Source organism: Thalassophryne amazonica, chromosome 5, assembly GCF_902500255.1.
Source record: "Thalassophryne amazonica chromosome 5, fThaAma1.1, whole genome shotgun sequence".
NCBI lineage: Eukaryota > Metazoa > Chordata > Actinopteri > Batrachoidiformes > Batrachoididae > Thalassophryne > Thalassophryne amazonica.
The window spans coordinates 97,429,941-97,444,060 of record NC_047107.1 but is presented as its reverse complement, the minus strand read 5'-3'; the positions used below and the strand labels follow the sequence as shown (position 1 = coordinate 97,444,060).

At 38.9% G+C, this 14,120-nt stretch overlaps 1 protein-coding gene across 1 annotated transcript in view; it reads right to left on the bottom strand.

Annotated features, from left to right (window-relative positions):
- Nucleotides 1-9,909: 9,909 nt before the first annotated feature.
- The window catches only part of scarb2a (scavenger receptor class B, member 2a), a 17,697-nt gene continuing 13,486 nt past the window's right edge, over nt 9,910-14,120 (bottom strand). Inside the window, exons 7-13 of the mRNA XM_034170939.1 lie at nt 13,747-13,925; nt 12,979-13,097; nt 12,568-12,641; nt 12,398-12,449; nt 12,129-12,281; nt 11,477-11,524; nt 9,910-11,172 (exon numbers count right to left, since the gene is read on the bottom strand). Of these exons, the coding sequence (XP_034026830.1) occupies nt 11,041-11,172; nt 11,477-11,524; nt 12,129-12,281; nt 12,398-12,449; nt 12,568-12,641; nt 12,979-13,097; nt 13,747-13,925 (757 nt within the window). The 3' untranslated portion in view covers nt 9,910-11,040. The remainder of the gene's footprint in view (nt 11,173-11,476; nt 11,525-12,128; nt 12,282-12,397; nt 12,450-12,567; nt 12,642-12,978; nt 13,098-13,746; nt 13,926-14,120) is intronic.

Genomic DNA, 14,120 nt, shown 5'->3' with positions numbered 1-14,120 from the left:
TTATTGTGTTATCTGTGTATCTGTTATGTGTCGACGCGGGTTGGAGGAGCGGACCTGCGTCTGACGGAACCCAGCGCCAAAACAACCAGAAAGCGGTTCCAATAACAAAACAATTTATTTTCCCCCTTCTGTGCAATAACAAAGTGTACAAATGTAATGCATCTGTCTGGCGGAGTGAAGGACGGCGCGCTCTCCAGCACCCAAAAGGATCGAAGCCTGGCGCTTCTGGACCCCACGTTCACCGCCAAACACCCCCCAGGTGGACCCGACAAACCGACTCTGCGAAGGATAGAAAAGGTGAGGAAGTCAGCAGCTACACTAATATCCTTCAAAGGCACACACTATCAGCAACACATTCAGGTCTGAATTTAAGCTTTATGTAAATGAGCAGCTTCTCACAAACAGGTGGAGGATCATCTGTCCGCACGCCATGGCAGTGAGAAGCGAGCTGCACAACTCTCATCAATATTCACATATACTGCGTAACAAAATACCAAAATTACTGTTAACAATTATTCAGAACAATCAAATCAACCTCTGATGTGTGCTGACAGCATGTGTCCCTCACCCGTCCTCCTTCACAGGCACGATGTGTCAAACCCAGGCGCAGTCCTCAGCGTCTCACAAACGAACATCACAAGGTCGAGTTCCCGGCAATTCCGCTTGAATCACACATGGCTTAAATGCAGAACGCCATCTCATTATCTGCTTCAGCTGAAAGTCTTTAAGGTTGCATGTGAGCACCATCCACAGGTGCTGCATATCACGTTGATGAGGGTGAAGGACTCTTCTGCCAGCACCTTCTCTACAGACAATAAATCAGTTTGCATACCACCTGGAGAGCAAAGAAAAGAAAAGAACACCAAAATGTCCAGCCAAACCCCCCCAACACACAACAGTATCATTGATACACTCACCTCTGTATGTTTTCAATGATGTTGCAGAATAAACACAGTCAATCAATTCTAAACAATATTTTATTTCCATTTTAACGGCGTCTGCAGGACGGTGTGCGTGTGTGCATACATGAGCTTTTGACAAGAGCAGAAGTTAGCTTTGAGTTAGCGGAAGTCTTGTAAATCACTCCAGAGGTGTTATCAAGTTACAAAAACAGTGTTTTCAGTTTTAGAAGTGTTTATCTGTCAGTAGCTTTTACATTAGAAATTAGAAAGGTGTTAGCTATTAGAAAGATGTTACATTTACACACAAACGAGTTAGCAGCTAGCTTGACCAGCCAGTGACATTACCACACCAACGTCCACAAAATGTCTGGTAAATCACTCCTTTAAGAAGTGTGTATTTCTCACTAGCTTTTACATAATATATGAGAAATGTTACATTTACACATAAACAAAGCTGTTTTGGAGCGCCAGAGAAAGATCACCCAGTGACATCATGGTACCACTCTACTCTGATCGGATATCAATCCCACCCCTCAAAAAAAAAAAAAAAAAAAAAAGGATTTGCATGATTTATCGCATATAAAATATGAAACATAATGTGACTTTTTAACCTAATATACCTCTTAAAATAGTTCAAGGTTAGCCATCTTTGAACTTGTCCAAAGTCTGCGTCCCAAGAATCTTCCCTGTGAATTTCAAAGACTCTGCCAGTAATAGACTGGACTTGTGCTGAGCACAGAGAGATACACAGACGGACGGATGCAAAGCCTTTGCAATACCTGATGACCATATTTGATGGCCTCTGGTAAATATCACTAAATATATAGGCACTCAGTAGAACACATTCCTCCACCAGGGCACAACAGGTCCTTTAACCGTATTAACCTCAACACATATTCTACTTAACATATAAACTATGAGGTCCATGCATCATTTCATGAGATACTGAACAAACGTCTCTACCTCACAATGTTGACAAAAGTTCAGCATTCCATGCATTAATTCCAAATTGTTATGGAACCTTTCTTGGTCTGTGCCTTAACTCCTTCATAATAAATATTAACATATGAATCTGTGTAATTATGGTGATAATCAAACCAGCGTGGGTGAGCACATCACCCGTGTCAACCACTTGCTCATGCTGTGCGTAAGGTTTAAATTGTGCATGTGTATGGTGTCTTGGGGTGGCTTTTATTGCAATTCGGCACTTTATAAATAAATTCAATCACTACTTTGGAAGGTTCCCTCCCCCCCTTAAAAAGGTCAGCAAATTTGGAGAAACGGGAGCAGAACCTAATACTGTGCAACAATTTTCTGCACATTTAAAGCTATGCTCAATATTTTTACGTTTGTGATTGAAGCAGCAGGACCTTCGTGGCCGGGACGACGGTGGGGGATCGAACCCACGCGGTTTGCACCAAAAGACCGTTCCTCTACCAGGTCAGCCAAAGGGGAACTCCCTGTTAGCCAAGCTAGCGGGAATGTCTTTTTTCAATTGGGACCCAGGACTTTCATCCCGCTACATAACTATAAACGAGAAACTGTACTGTACTTTATTTTCTTTTATTGCACATTTTATTTTCTTGCACATCTCATTTGCACATTTTATTACTGTGAATCATTGAGTGTTTAGACATGCTGTACAGTGCAGCTCAAACCGAAGTCACATTCCTTGTATTCTGTGGATACTTGGTGTGGCGAATAAAAGCTGATTCTGATTCAGTATGACCACTTTCACAAATAGAGAAATTCTTGTTTCTTTAGTGTATTGCAACTCACACAAAAATCAGGTTGCATGGAATGATGTTTTTAAAAATCATTTTGTTGTGCTCGTCATCAACAGCCTTCATGTCATAATGGACTGACAGATCAAAAGCTGTGTGCATGTGTTGTGAGAGGTTTGCTTTTTATCTCTGCTAATAAAGTTGGAGGTTATATTTTCACTTCCATTTGTTTGTGAACAGCCTGGAGCCCACATTTCCTCATATATCATTATGGAATTTTTACTTAAGATTCATATCCTGATAGGTAAAACCTGATTCAATTTTCAAGGTCAGAGGTCAAAGTCAGTTAAAATCTTGGAAAATTGAAAAAAAAAATCCCTATCTTACACATTGAACGAAATTTTAAAAATTCAGATCAAATTTCATCCATATTTGGATGTTGTGGCCATTTGAATTTAATATTGAAAAGCCCATTTTGTGTACATTTTCCATTATATCTCAATCAAAAGTGCCTCAATCACTCTCATTTTTTGTTATGGATTTACCTACACCGCCAACATTGGATAGAGGTTCCAATTTTATGCCAGTTTGTTTATCTTCCAGTTATCAGTCATAAACAAAGTGACAAAAAGCAATGACAAATTGTCAGGCTTGGGGAGTAAGGGAATACATGTAACAGCATTACGTAATTAGAATACAAAAAAAAGGTAACTGTATTCCGCTACAGTTAACAGAAAAAAATACGTATTCAGATTACAGGTATATTTAGTAAAAATGGGGATTACTTCACAGGATTACAATTTTAATGCATTTTATGATATTATCTGTATATAATATTTTTTTTCTTTGAAACGAAAACGTCCCTTCATGAATAGCAACATGACGTCTCCTAACCGGGCAAAATATTGATGAAGTACTCGGATGTTAATGCATTTTCAGTGGAGATCCGCGACTGGACACACTCAGAAAAATGCTCGCAAAATACGTGTTAAAATGTCATTTTGACCTGGATATCGAGCCAGTAAAATTAAATTACATTAAATTACTTACTCTGACACACACATTACCAAATATTAGTGTTGAAAGTTACACGGATCTGCGCTGTTCCAGCTGTTGAGCTGAAGCGTCCCGCTGCAGCTGCTGCTGTGTTCAACGCAGCGCGGCTCCTAAAACCATTACATTTATATATATTATATTTTTACACAATTATCCTTTATTGACCGAGTTTCATTCATGAAGTCAGTGGTGTGTGTACACATCTCTGTGTGTGGGTGTGACTGTGAGCGGCACAGCGCAGGTCATTATAATCTCATTATTTTAAGGTGCAAATTAAAAAAAAAAACCCAGTCTTGTCGAACAATTTTAATCACTAATGACAAGTATTTTAAGTAGACATTGGTCTAGCAGTGGAAAATATCAACTCGACATAAGTGAAGAGTTAATGGTCCGTGTCATCGGGCGACTCAGGTACAGCAGGACAAACATACAGCTGTTTATCATCCAAATATCACAGACAAAGTGACAAGAAGAACCAAAACCACTTACTTATGGAAGCAAATATTGTCTCCCTTGTTCCTCCGTTTGTGGCTTTGCCAACATGCACAGCTTTCCGGAATATTCCACCTGTTTCTTGAACTTCTATGCACGCAAATCACTAACTTGCCCAGAATTAAAATGGCGATCACGCCCCCTTACTGACAGTATTTACTTAATGGTTTTCATTATGCTTTTGTTCTTATTTTGAAAGTTCAATAAGTGGACTGATATGTTAAACATGGTGCGAATGCTATGTGAAAGACTAAAGTAAGATCATTTTGTGTTTACTGAACAAGTAGAAGACTTTTTTTTTTTGCTTTGTATATTGTTCTGCAAGCCACTTTTAATTACAAATTCATCCACACACGCCTGAGTTTTCATTATCCTTCATTTGTTTGGCATGTTTTGTTAAAAATTTAGCAGGTGAACACTTGGTTTGTTTAAAACAATACTGTGGGTGCTCTTAATTCATAATGTGAAGTAAAACAGAGCATGCCATGTAAAAGAAACAGTTTTATTTTTGCTTATGTCAAGACTTTATATTTAGTTTCTTTGGTCTGTATTAGCATATTTGATATTAGAGTAATCCAGAAGTAATTGAAAGTAATCAAATTACATTACTTTAATATTATGGTACTTGGATTACATTACTGACTACATTTTTCAACAGGTAACTAGTAACTGCATCAGAATACATTTTTAAAGTAACCCTCCTAACCCTGCAAATTGTACATAGCAAAGATAACCAATGTTATGTAAAAATGATCTGAAAAAGTTCAGAAACTGAAAAGCTGGAAAACCCCCCCCGACAACACACACACACAAACTTTGAAGTGCATGAACTAAATACTCCTGATGTTTGGTCACATTGAATATACCTTATGAAAAGCCACTTCTAATAGGACTTTAACCTTGAAATTTTTTCTCAAAGTAACATTTTGTGGAATTGGAAACTAGTGTTGGTGGAGGTTTGTGCTCTAGTTTTTTTTTTAATTAGTTTTCTATACCTGCTTATTCCACTTACAGGTCACAGGAGAGCTGGAGGCCATCTCCCCCACTGACTGGGCGAGAGGCAGAGTACACCCTGGTCAGGCTGCCGGTCTGTCACAGGGCCACATATAGACAAACAACCACACTCTCACTCACACCTACAGTCAATTTCAAGTTTACAATCCACCTCACTTGCACATCTTTGGAAGAAGGCGGAAGCCAGAGCACTGTGACGGAATATGAGCAAACATGGGGAGAACACCACACAGAAAGGACCAGGTGGGAATCGACCCTGGGATCTTCTCAGAGGTATTTTTAAAATTAAGAGCCAGTTCATTTCTAAAATGAAATAAGAAAGACAAAATTGATTTTGTTGCAGTTGGAAATTTACCCCTTGCAGATTTTCCTGTTGACACTGATGGAGGGGATTTGTGAGAATTCTACAGCACCTGCAACTTTTGCATGATATAGGTTTCATTGATTTACTCATTTAATAAGTTCCACAAAAACAAGTCAGTTTTGAAACAAACATTTTTCTTACAGTAGACAGAAAACAACAATGTGGAGATGGTGCAGTTACTGCAATGTTTATTTTCTTGCAAATACACTAGAAAAAATTTGTTATTTTTTTTTTTACAAAAGCACTGTATAAATAACTGTGCTGTGTAAATTATCAAAACTAAAAATGAATATTACTTTGAAATTTTTTCACGCTATATGACAAATGGATTGTCAAATTCAGCAAAACAAATTAGTATTTCAAAGGAAATGTTAGCGGCTTCACAACACTGTGACAAGGAGATGTGGTTGTTAAGTTCAAGGACAAATTAAGGAAAGAATAAAAATGAATATATGGCACAGGTGCTTATCCCCAAAGGAAGGCGTCATTCATCCAGATCGTTCACGCAGCAGATATTCATCCCCCTGTGACAAACATGGCATTGAGGGAAAAATCACTCTGAATCAGCAGATAATCAGCCATCCAGCAAAAAACAAACAAAAACAACAACAAAAAAAAAACATATCAGTTGTGTTTGACAGAAATGGTTCATCAGCTCCTCAAATGAGTTCAAAACATGTCTCATAGAAAACCAGTAATAAACAGTCACATTCCCAGATCTTCAGGCCTCCTAATTAAAAGCCTCATACTGGTCCATTAATTCCACTGTGCATTTTCAGTGTGGAATAACTGAAATGAAAAACAAAATGAAATGTGCTTTGACACCACTTGAATATTACAAAATGACTCAAAACATGACAGTAAGAAGGAGTACACAACATTAAAAACAAAACAAACCCCAAATTCAGGAAAACATTACATAAAGTCTGGTCCACCCACATGCATAAATCCACGATACACAGGTCTGTATTGCTTTGTCATGACGTAATGCTGAGAACTTCTTTTTCCTTTTCTTTCCAACAAAGAGCATTAATTATTTTGTGTATGCCCTCATAGTAGATAGAAAAAAAGAAAAACAAAAAAACATTTGTGCCTTTTAGTGAAAAAGGCACATAAATGTACACAACACTGTCACAAATACTTGACAAATGTGGCCACATGATTAAGGTTGGCGACAGGAGTACAGTCAGGTCCGTAAGTATTTGGGCATAATTTTTGAAATTTTGCCACTGCACACTACTACAGCACAGCACAATCAAGTTTAAAGACTTGAAATATGGCAATCATTAACAACTTGAAACAGTATTGAAGTTCTTTCAACACGCAGATCACATATGGATCTGCATGTTGATGTGGCGCAGGTTTGATGCCAAATGCCCTGATGCAATTATGTTCTGTATGGTAAATCCGTGGAGAAGGCAAAAAATAAATAAAATAAAGATACAAAGGAATCAGGAGACAAGTAAATGAAGCTACCAAGATGGCCATGAGCACTGCGTGTAGTGCAGTTTGTCTGTTGCATCACCAGTTGTATAGCTTCACAATGGAATTACATAGAGAAAGAAACTGTAGACATGAACTTAGATTTGATACGGTTTCTTGCATGCAAAGCCTCTGTTCCACTCCACCAAAACTTGCACTATGCACAGTTTCTCCAGTCAGCCACAGAAGTCAATAACTTCTTCTAGAGTTGTTACGTGCATCTTTCTGACTTCCTTTGCGAATGATTGTCTCCGCTTTTGAGAACTGCCTCCTCCAGATGCATTTTTTAATGATTTATGTAAATAAAACCAAAGTTAGTGATGAAGAAGAAGATGAAGTGATATTTTTATAAACAATAACTCTGTTTGTCTAACTCCATTTGGCCTCTGAAAATGGCGAGACTGTGAAAGAACAGTTGTAATACCTGGATGGTTAATGCAATATTTTTGTTACACTCCTTGAATTAAAGCTGAAAATCTACACTACAACCACATCTTGATACTTTTCAACTCCAGTGGCAGTGTACAGAGGCAAACGCTCAAAAACTGTACCACTGTCGAAATACTTATGGATCTGACTAAGTGGCACAGCTATTGCCACAAAAGGAGAGCAAACATGTTGTTGGATCACATCTGAGGGTCATCTTTGCTCAAGCAGGGATGATCCAGTGATTGGACTCAAAGGTCAGTTTGGTAATCAGATATTGGCAAAGAGAAGGCTCTCACTAAATAGACTATGTACAAATAGAACCTCCTGCAAGTCTTTGTACTCTATTGCAAAAATGCACTTTGTACAGTTTAGATGCAGCAGTGTAAATGGAATAAAAAGCTACTGGTGAGTTTTATTGAAAATTCCACCACCAGTATCAAAGTGAATTTTGTTAAAAAACAAAAACAAACAAAAAAAAGATTATCCCTTATTTCCAGAGAGAATTCGACCCCATGAGGGCTAATGCAACTGAAAAACACACCAATCCAACAATAAAACCCAAATACATGGAGGCCTGACTGCACCATCTGAAACACTCAAAACCATCCCCCCCCCCCTATATTTTTGAGCACCATTTTCTATTCTTTTTTAATAAAAAGTTACAAATTCATTCTTCTACACCACCCCCCAACACACACAGGTCAGCAGTTAATTCTAATTATTGAAAAAAGAAAAAAATTTTTTTTTCCAGTGATGACATACAGCGGTAAGCCTTGGGCTGCATATATTATGCTGATATTCTCACGTAGAAAAGGTTCAACACCACATCACATTCAACTCCTGAGAACAGCTTTTTTGGGGGGTGGTAGGGCGCAGACTAGTGAATATCAATATGTAAATACAAGTGTGGACATTATGCAATTACTAGCAGCACTAACAAATACAAAACTATATCAAAAGACACCTTGTGTGTTGTATAAGAGGCAACACAAAGGTGCGGATGACTGTTTCCAGGCTACAACAACACCTTTTACAACCAGGAGCCAGAACAAACTGACGTATGCTGGATACAAGGAGTCTGCATTGAAATGAGTTGAACATAAAAACACAGAGCACAACTTCCACGCAAAGTGCAGGAACCTTAACCTTACTAAGTTGACAGTATTATGGCATTAAGTCACTTTTCATTGGCAACTTAGTGCAGCAGATAAACAATCCTTCACTTGGTGATACAAGCATTAGATTTGGCATGAACGTTCATAAATCAGTGTTTGAGAAGAAAGTGCGGGTCACTTGAAAATCCAATATGGCGGCCAGGTAGGGGTCAATGAAGAATTACACAGGAGTCAAAATTTTAAAATGCTCCAATCATATTGAAAGCTATACCACATTATGTGTCTGATCACAAAGATTCCAAAAAGGTATAGTTTGGACTATCTATGACTGAATGTTATGGAGTTATGGAGTAAAAACAGCAAGAATAGTGAAAATGGTCAATTTCAGTTTGTACAGGAGTCAAAAGTTAAACTTGCTCCAATTTTGGTAAAAGGTGGTGCAAATTATTGGTTGAGCTAATAGGATTAATAAATGGAATAGTTTTGTCTGTGTTGAATGCTCGGTTTGCAAAGTACATGTCAAACAATGTCGATGTCCACTGGATTCAATGGCATGTGACATACGTGACAACTAAGCATGACACATGGTGCAAAACTATTCCTTTTTAAAACCTTATTAACTCAACCAATAATTTGCATCACATTTTACAAAGATTGGACCAACTTTAAGTTTTGACCCCTGTACAAACTGAAATTGACCTTTGTCACCATTCTTGCCATTTTTACCTCCATAACATTCAGTCATAGATAGATATTCATTGACCCCTACCTGGCCGCCATATTGGATTTTCAAGTGGCCCGCACTTTTTTCCCCTCAAACACTGATTTATGAAGAACATTCATGCCAAATCTGATGCTTGTATTACCAAGTGAACAATTCTGGCCAAAAATCAAACTTATCTGCTACACTAACTACCGATGGCTTGAATGAAATGCCAGTGTGGAGGACCAAACCCAGAAGACATACAGTGATACACGCACCACAGCAGCCCAAATGCCACAGCTCCTCTGTGAAATTCATAAATTCCGGCATGCATGGAAACAAGTAGCGCTTGCCCATGCCTATACTAAAAGATAACACTTGTCATGTCATTGGACAGTGTCCTACAAATACGCTGTATGTTCCACAGATAACCTGGTAGCCTTGAGTACTGGTCTTGACAGTCTAAATTGTGCTTTTGTTATGCAACACTGAGATGTACACAATTAAGACAAACATCAGTTAATGTCTCTGGGAACACCTCAAAGGACTGCTGAATTTGGTCAGAGGTATTCAACATTTGCCCGTTGCATATGTACCGAGCATGACAAAGCTTCTCAGGCTTATTTTAACAATTTTATATATATACGCAAGACCACACTGTGTCATTGTAAGGCAGAAAGTAGGTTCAAGTCTTTTTTGTTAAGTTCTGCAGGTGTTAAAAAAGAATAAAAATCTGCCAACGTAATAAAGCTGAAGTGTGAGTATCTAACCATTGTTGGCAACACACACCAAAAATTATATCTTAGTCATATTAATAAATGAGGACTTTTGGCATTTAGCAGAGAAATGACCACATATTCAACTAGTGTTCAGAAAAAGGTAATGCAGACAAAAGAGGGGAATCAAAGTCACTAGTATTCCAGGTTTTATACAAGAACATGCCTGTATAAGAGAAAATGGTTTCCCTACTGTCCATTGAACAGGACACAAGTGAATGACAGATGTGCACAAGTTCACTAGGTGATACCAACGGTGGTGTGCATAGGTGCATCAAATAATCTAAAAATACAACAAAAATGATAATTTGGCTCAGTCTTTTTTTTTTTTTATCTTAGTTTGTACAAAAGGATACAGCTTTGTTAGCAAAGCCATTTTATCTTCTGAGATCAGCAGAAAGGTAGAGGGAGTTTTTAGTCTTAAGGAGTCTGTTTAGAGGCTGTTTTTAAATCTGTTGGCTTCACCTAGAGCTTCTCCGCTCAAGACAAGTGGAGATAAGAGCAAACATGATTAAAAAAAAAACCCGGAACATTCAGGTGAATACTAATCGTCAACACTGACCAATATCTGCTCAAACCATCAAGCAGCACTGGATCTGCCCTCAGAAGAACTACAAAAAGAGGCGTGTCCCGGCTGAACCCACCCAGTGCTCCTCGTCTTGTTGAGTGCTGGACCGAGCATGACGGGCCTGACGGGACAAAGAAGAGGGAAAGTGGGAGTTTGTTGTGCTGCATTATGGCAAGTAGCGAAGGCCGTGCTCAGCAGGTAGCAGAGGAGGACAGAGTCACGAAGAAGGGCTCAGAGATGAGCATCGTCTTTAAACACTAACTGGACGTTTGTGTCTCGTAATGTCAACATCCTCCCCACACCAAACCATAAAAAAAAAAGAAAAAAAAAGAGAAAGTGAGCCACTGTTTAATCCCCCACCACGGCACTGTCACATCCTTGTACTGCTCCCAGAGCGCCAGATTTGGATCCTCGATCAACACTTCTGGGCCTCCACTGGAGACATGGCGATGTAGGAGCCATTTTTCACCGGCTGGCTGTTTGTGGTTTCAGACAGCTCCTCTGGCTTGTTGCTGACCTGAGTGTAGGCCGTGTCTTCTTTCGCCGTCTGAACAGGAAGAGCGAGGAGTACAGAATATTACCAAAAACCACTGGTGTGGCAGGACACAGAAGACCCATATGCTCATATTAAAGAGTGATGTTGGAATGGAAACTTTTTTTTTTTAATGATTCTTCATCTGCACTGGTTATAATGAAGCCACAACACAAAACATTTTCACCAACTTAAAAACAAAAAATCTCATCAAGGTCAGAACTGAAATGCAATGTTTCATAGAGAATTACAAATAATAATAGAGAAATGAACAATAAATTAAAAGGAAACAGCAAACAAGGTAAAAATGAAGACTTACAGCAAAAGAATGAAAAGCTTCATTAAAATCAATACGTTTTACTTCATTCTAAAACAGAAAGAAAAAAGGAGGGGGGGTTACACAAAATTAAAATTAGGTCATGTTAATACACTTTCTTACATTGCAATTCTTCACCCTACAGCGTGTCATTTGCATGTTGTAGGTGAATGACCTACAAAATCTAATCTACCAGGGTTAAGATCAATAATCCTGGATAACTGGAAGTAAATGAACATGTGCCCAGCTACCATAGTACAATGCACTTTGGTACTCAAATACACTGTCCTAGTTCATTACTTAAACGTTCAAAGGATTCTGAAAAACATCCCTGCTGCAGACGAGGGTTGTACTGTTAGCAAATGTTTCAAACACCATTTATTAGAGATTTTTTTTTTTTTGGGGGGGGGGGGGGGGGGTTGCCATGCTGATTTTACTGTGCAGGAATCATGCACTTATGTTAAGTAACATACACACTGCTTCATGTTTCCTGGCAGTGACCCAACAAGGATAACACACGCAACTATGAAATACCCAGCTTAACGCTATGAATTGTGAAATATACACCAATCTACAATATATCCCATTTACACTGACCACATGTGAACACACACTTACACTTTGTCACATGAATTAAGCCAGTGTTAATTCATACCTTCTTCTGGCGGTTTCTGCAGAATAAGACGACAAGAACGAGCAGCAGGATGATGCCCAAACCCACGATGAGCAAAGGGAAGTTTGAGACAAGTGTCACAATTAAAAGAAGCGTCCTCATCTGGGCTGCAGAGTCATCATCAATAGTTGCTGTCTGGGTTTGACACAGAATGATGTAGATTTACTGATGTGTTGCTCACTTAAGGTGATGGCAGTGACAGACAATTCAGATTTACTTTGCTTCTTATTGTGTTACATTTGTGCGCTCACCTCATTGACGTACATGATGGGGAAAATGGTCTCATTAATGTGTCTGGTTTTGCTACAGGAAAGACAGAAACATGGAGGTTAGAGAGGCCATTTGGTTCCACATGCAGCTTAGACAGGGACAAAGTGTGGCAACAGCCATGTGTGTCAAAGTTGAACAACGCTAAACTTACGGAAACCCTTGGACTCTCTTCAGAATAATATTGAGCTGAGCTCGTTTGCAGGCACGAATGGGAACCCCGGTGGTCTAGAAAACAATGGGGGGGGGGGGGGGAGGCAAAAACAAAAATCAAACAAAAAGAACAAAAAAACACCCTTGAGCCATTTATGCTTTAACCATTTAAGGACATAATGAACAAAACATTTTAGATCAACATACACAGTTAGAAAAAAAGCTGAAATCTACAAAAAGTTTAGAAACGACAACAAATGCAGAAGAATAATCTCATGTGAGGAGTCAGTGTTATAAATGATCGAACCACCATCTTTGTTTAGATAAGAGAGTTATAAACTAACAGAACAAGGTTCAGTGCAGATTTATTGACACAAACGTAATATTTAGACATATTAAATATTAGCCATACCGGCTGCAGGTCGAGATACGTCTCATGTTCTTCTTTGTTGGGGTTGAGCCCATCAACAGCACTGATGTATTTGGGGTCTGCTTGGTAAAAGTGCGGGAAAGATACCACGATGGGAGCACCTTGTAGAAGCAATAAAAAAAAAAGAAAAAAAAAAAGATAAATTAAAAAAATAAATAAAAGTGTGTCACTTTGTGCAAAAGATAAAACAAGCCAGGCTGAACAAGACCAGTGAACTGTCTGGGAAAGACATGGGGCTGTGTTACATTTCCAAAACATGAAACAGATCATATGCAGTGAGACCACCAACAGCGCTTTGCTGAATTCAAGGTATTTATTCATAAACAGAATTAGTTATTTATAAATTTTGGGTGGGTGATCAAAAAATTAATAGATTTTAAAGAAGATTAACAGTTAAAATCAGATGTGGCAGCAACACTTTTTTTCATTGAGGTTTTAATCTTTTTATAACTGATGAACACCATAAGAAAGCATTTAATGGCCACTATAAAATACTTATACTGGCCAGTACAAATAGCTTAATAATTAAACCACATGTGTAAAATCTGGGGGGCTCAAACATTGTATACTAGGCAGCAGATGTGATTGTCTACTGAAGGCATTTTATCTTATTTTATGGTGGCTGGTGGTGGGGGAAGCTGGCCGAGGCGGTGGAATGTGATAGCATCTGTTTGGAAACATCAAAGGAAAGTGGTGGACAACTGGTGCAGGCACGCTACAGCTAAGGGGGAAAACGGGTGGTGCTCCTACCTTCTCGACACACACTGACTTTAAGCACACCGGTGCCGAGACATTCTCCAGCTGGCACACAGAAGCCCTGATTAGTAGGATTGGTTTCAGGGCTCATAAGTACGTCTGCAGGGGGTGCAAATCGATAAGCTTGGATGCCTTTCACTTCCACGTCTTCTACATACCCCAGATGTATGGACCTAAACAAGAGAACCACCTACATGTTTGACTTCACAATCAGACTCATCACAAGTCTTCAGCAATGACACAAAGGTCTGCATCAATGAAGCCATTTAGCAGCAGACTGCCTCACTTTTCCAGCAAAGACCTTTGTGGAAGTAATGGGCTTAGCCCTTCCTGCCTGTTTTGACTATAAACAAATGTCAAACCAAAGT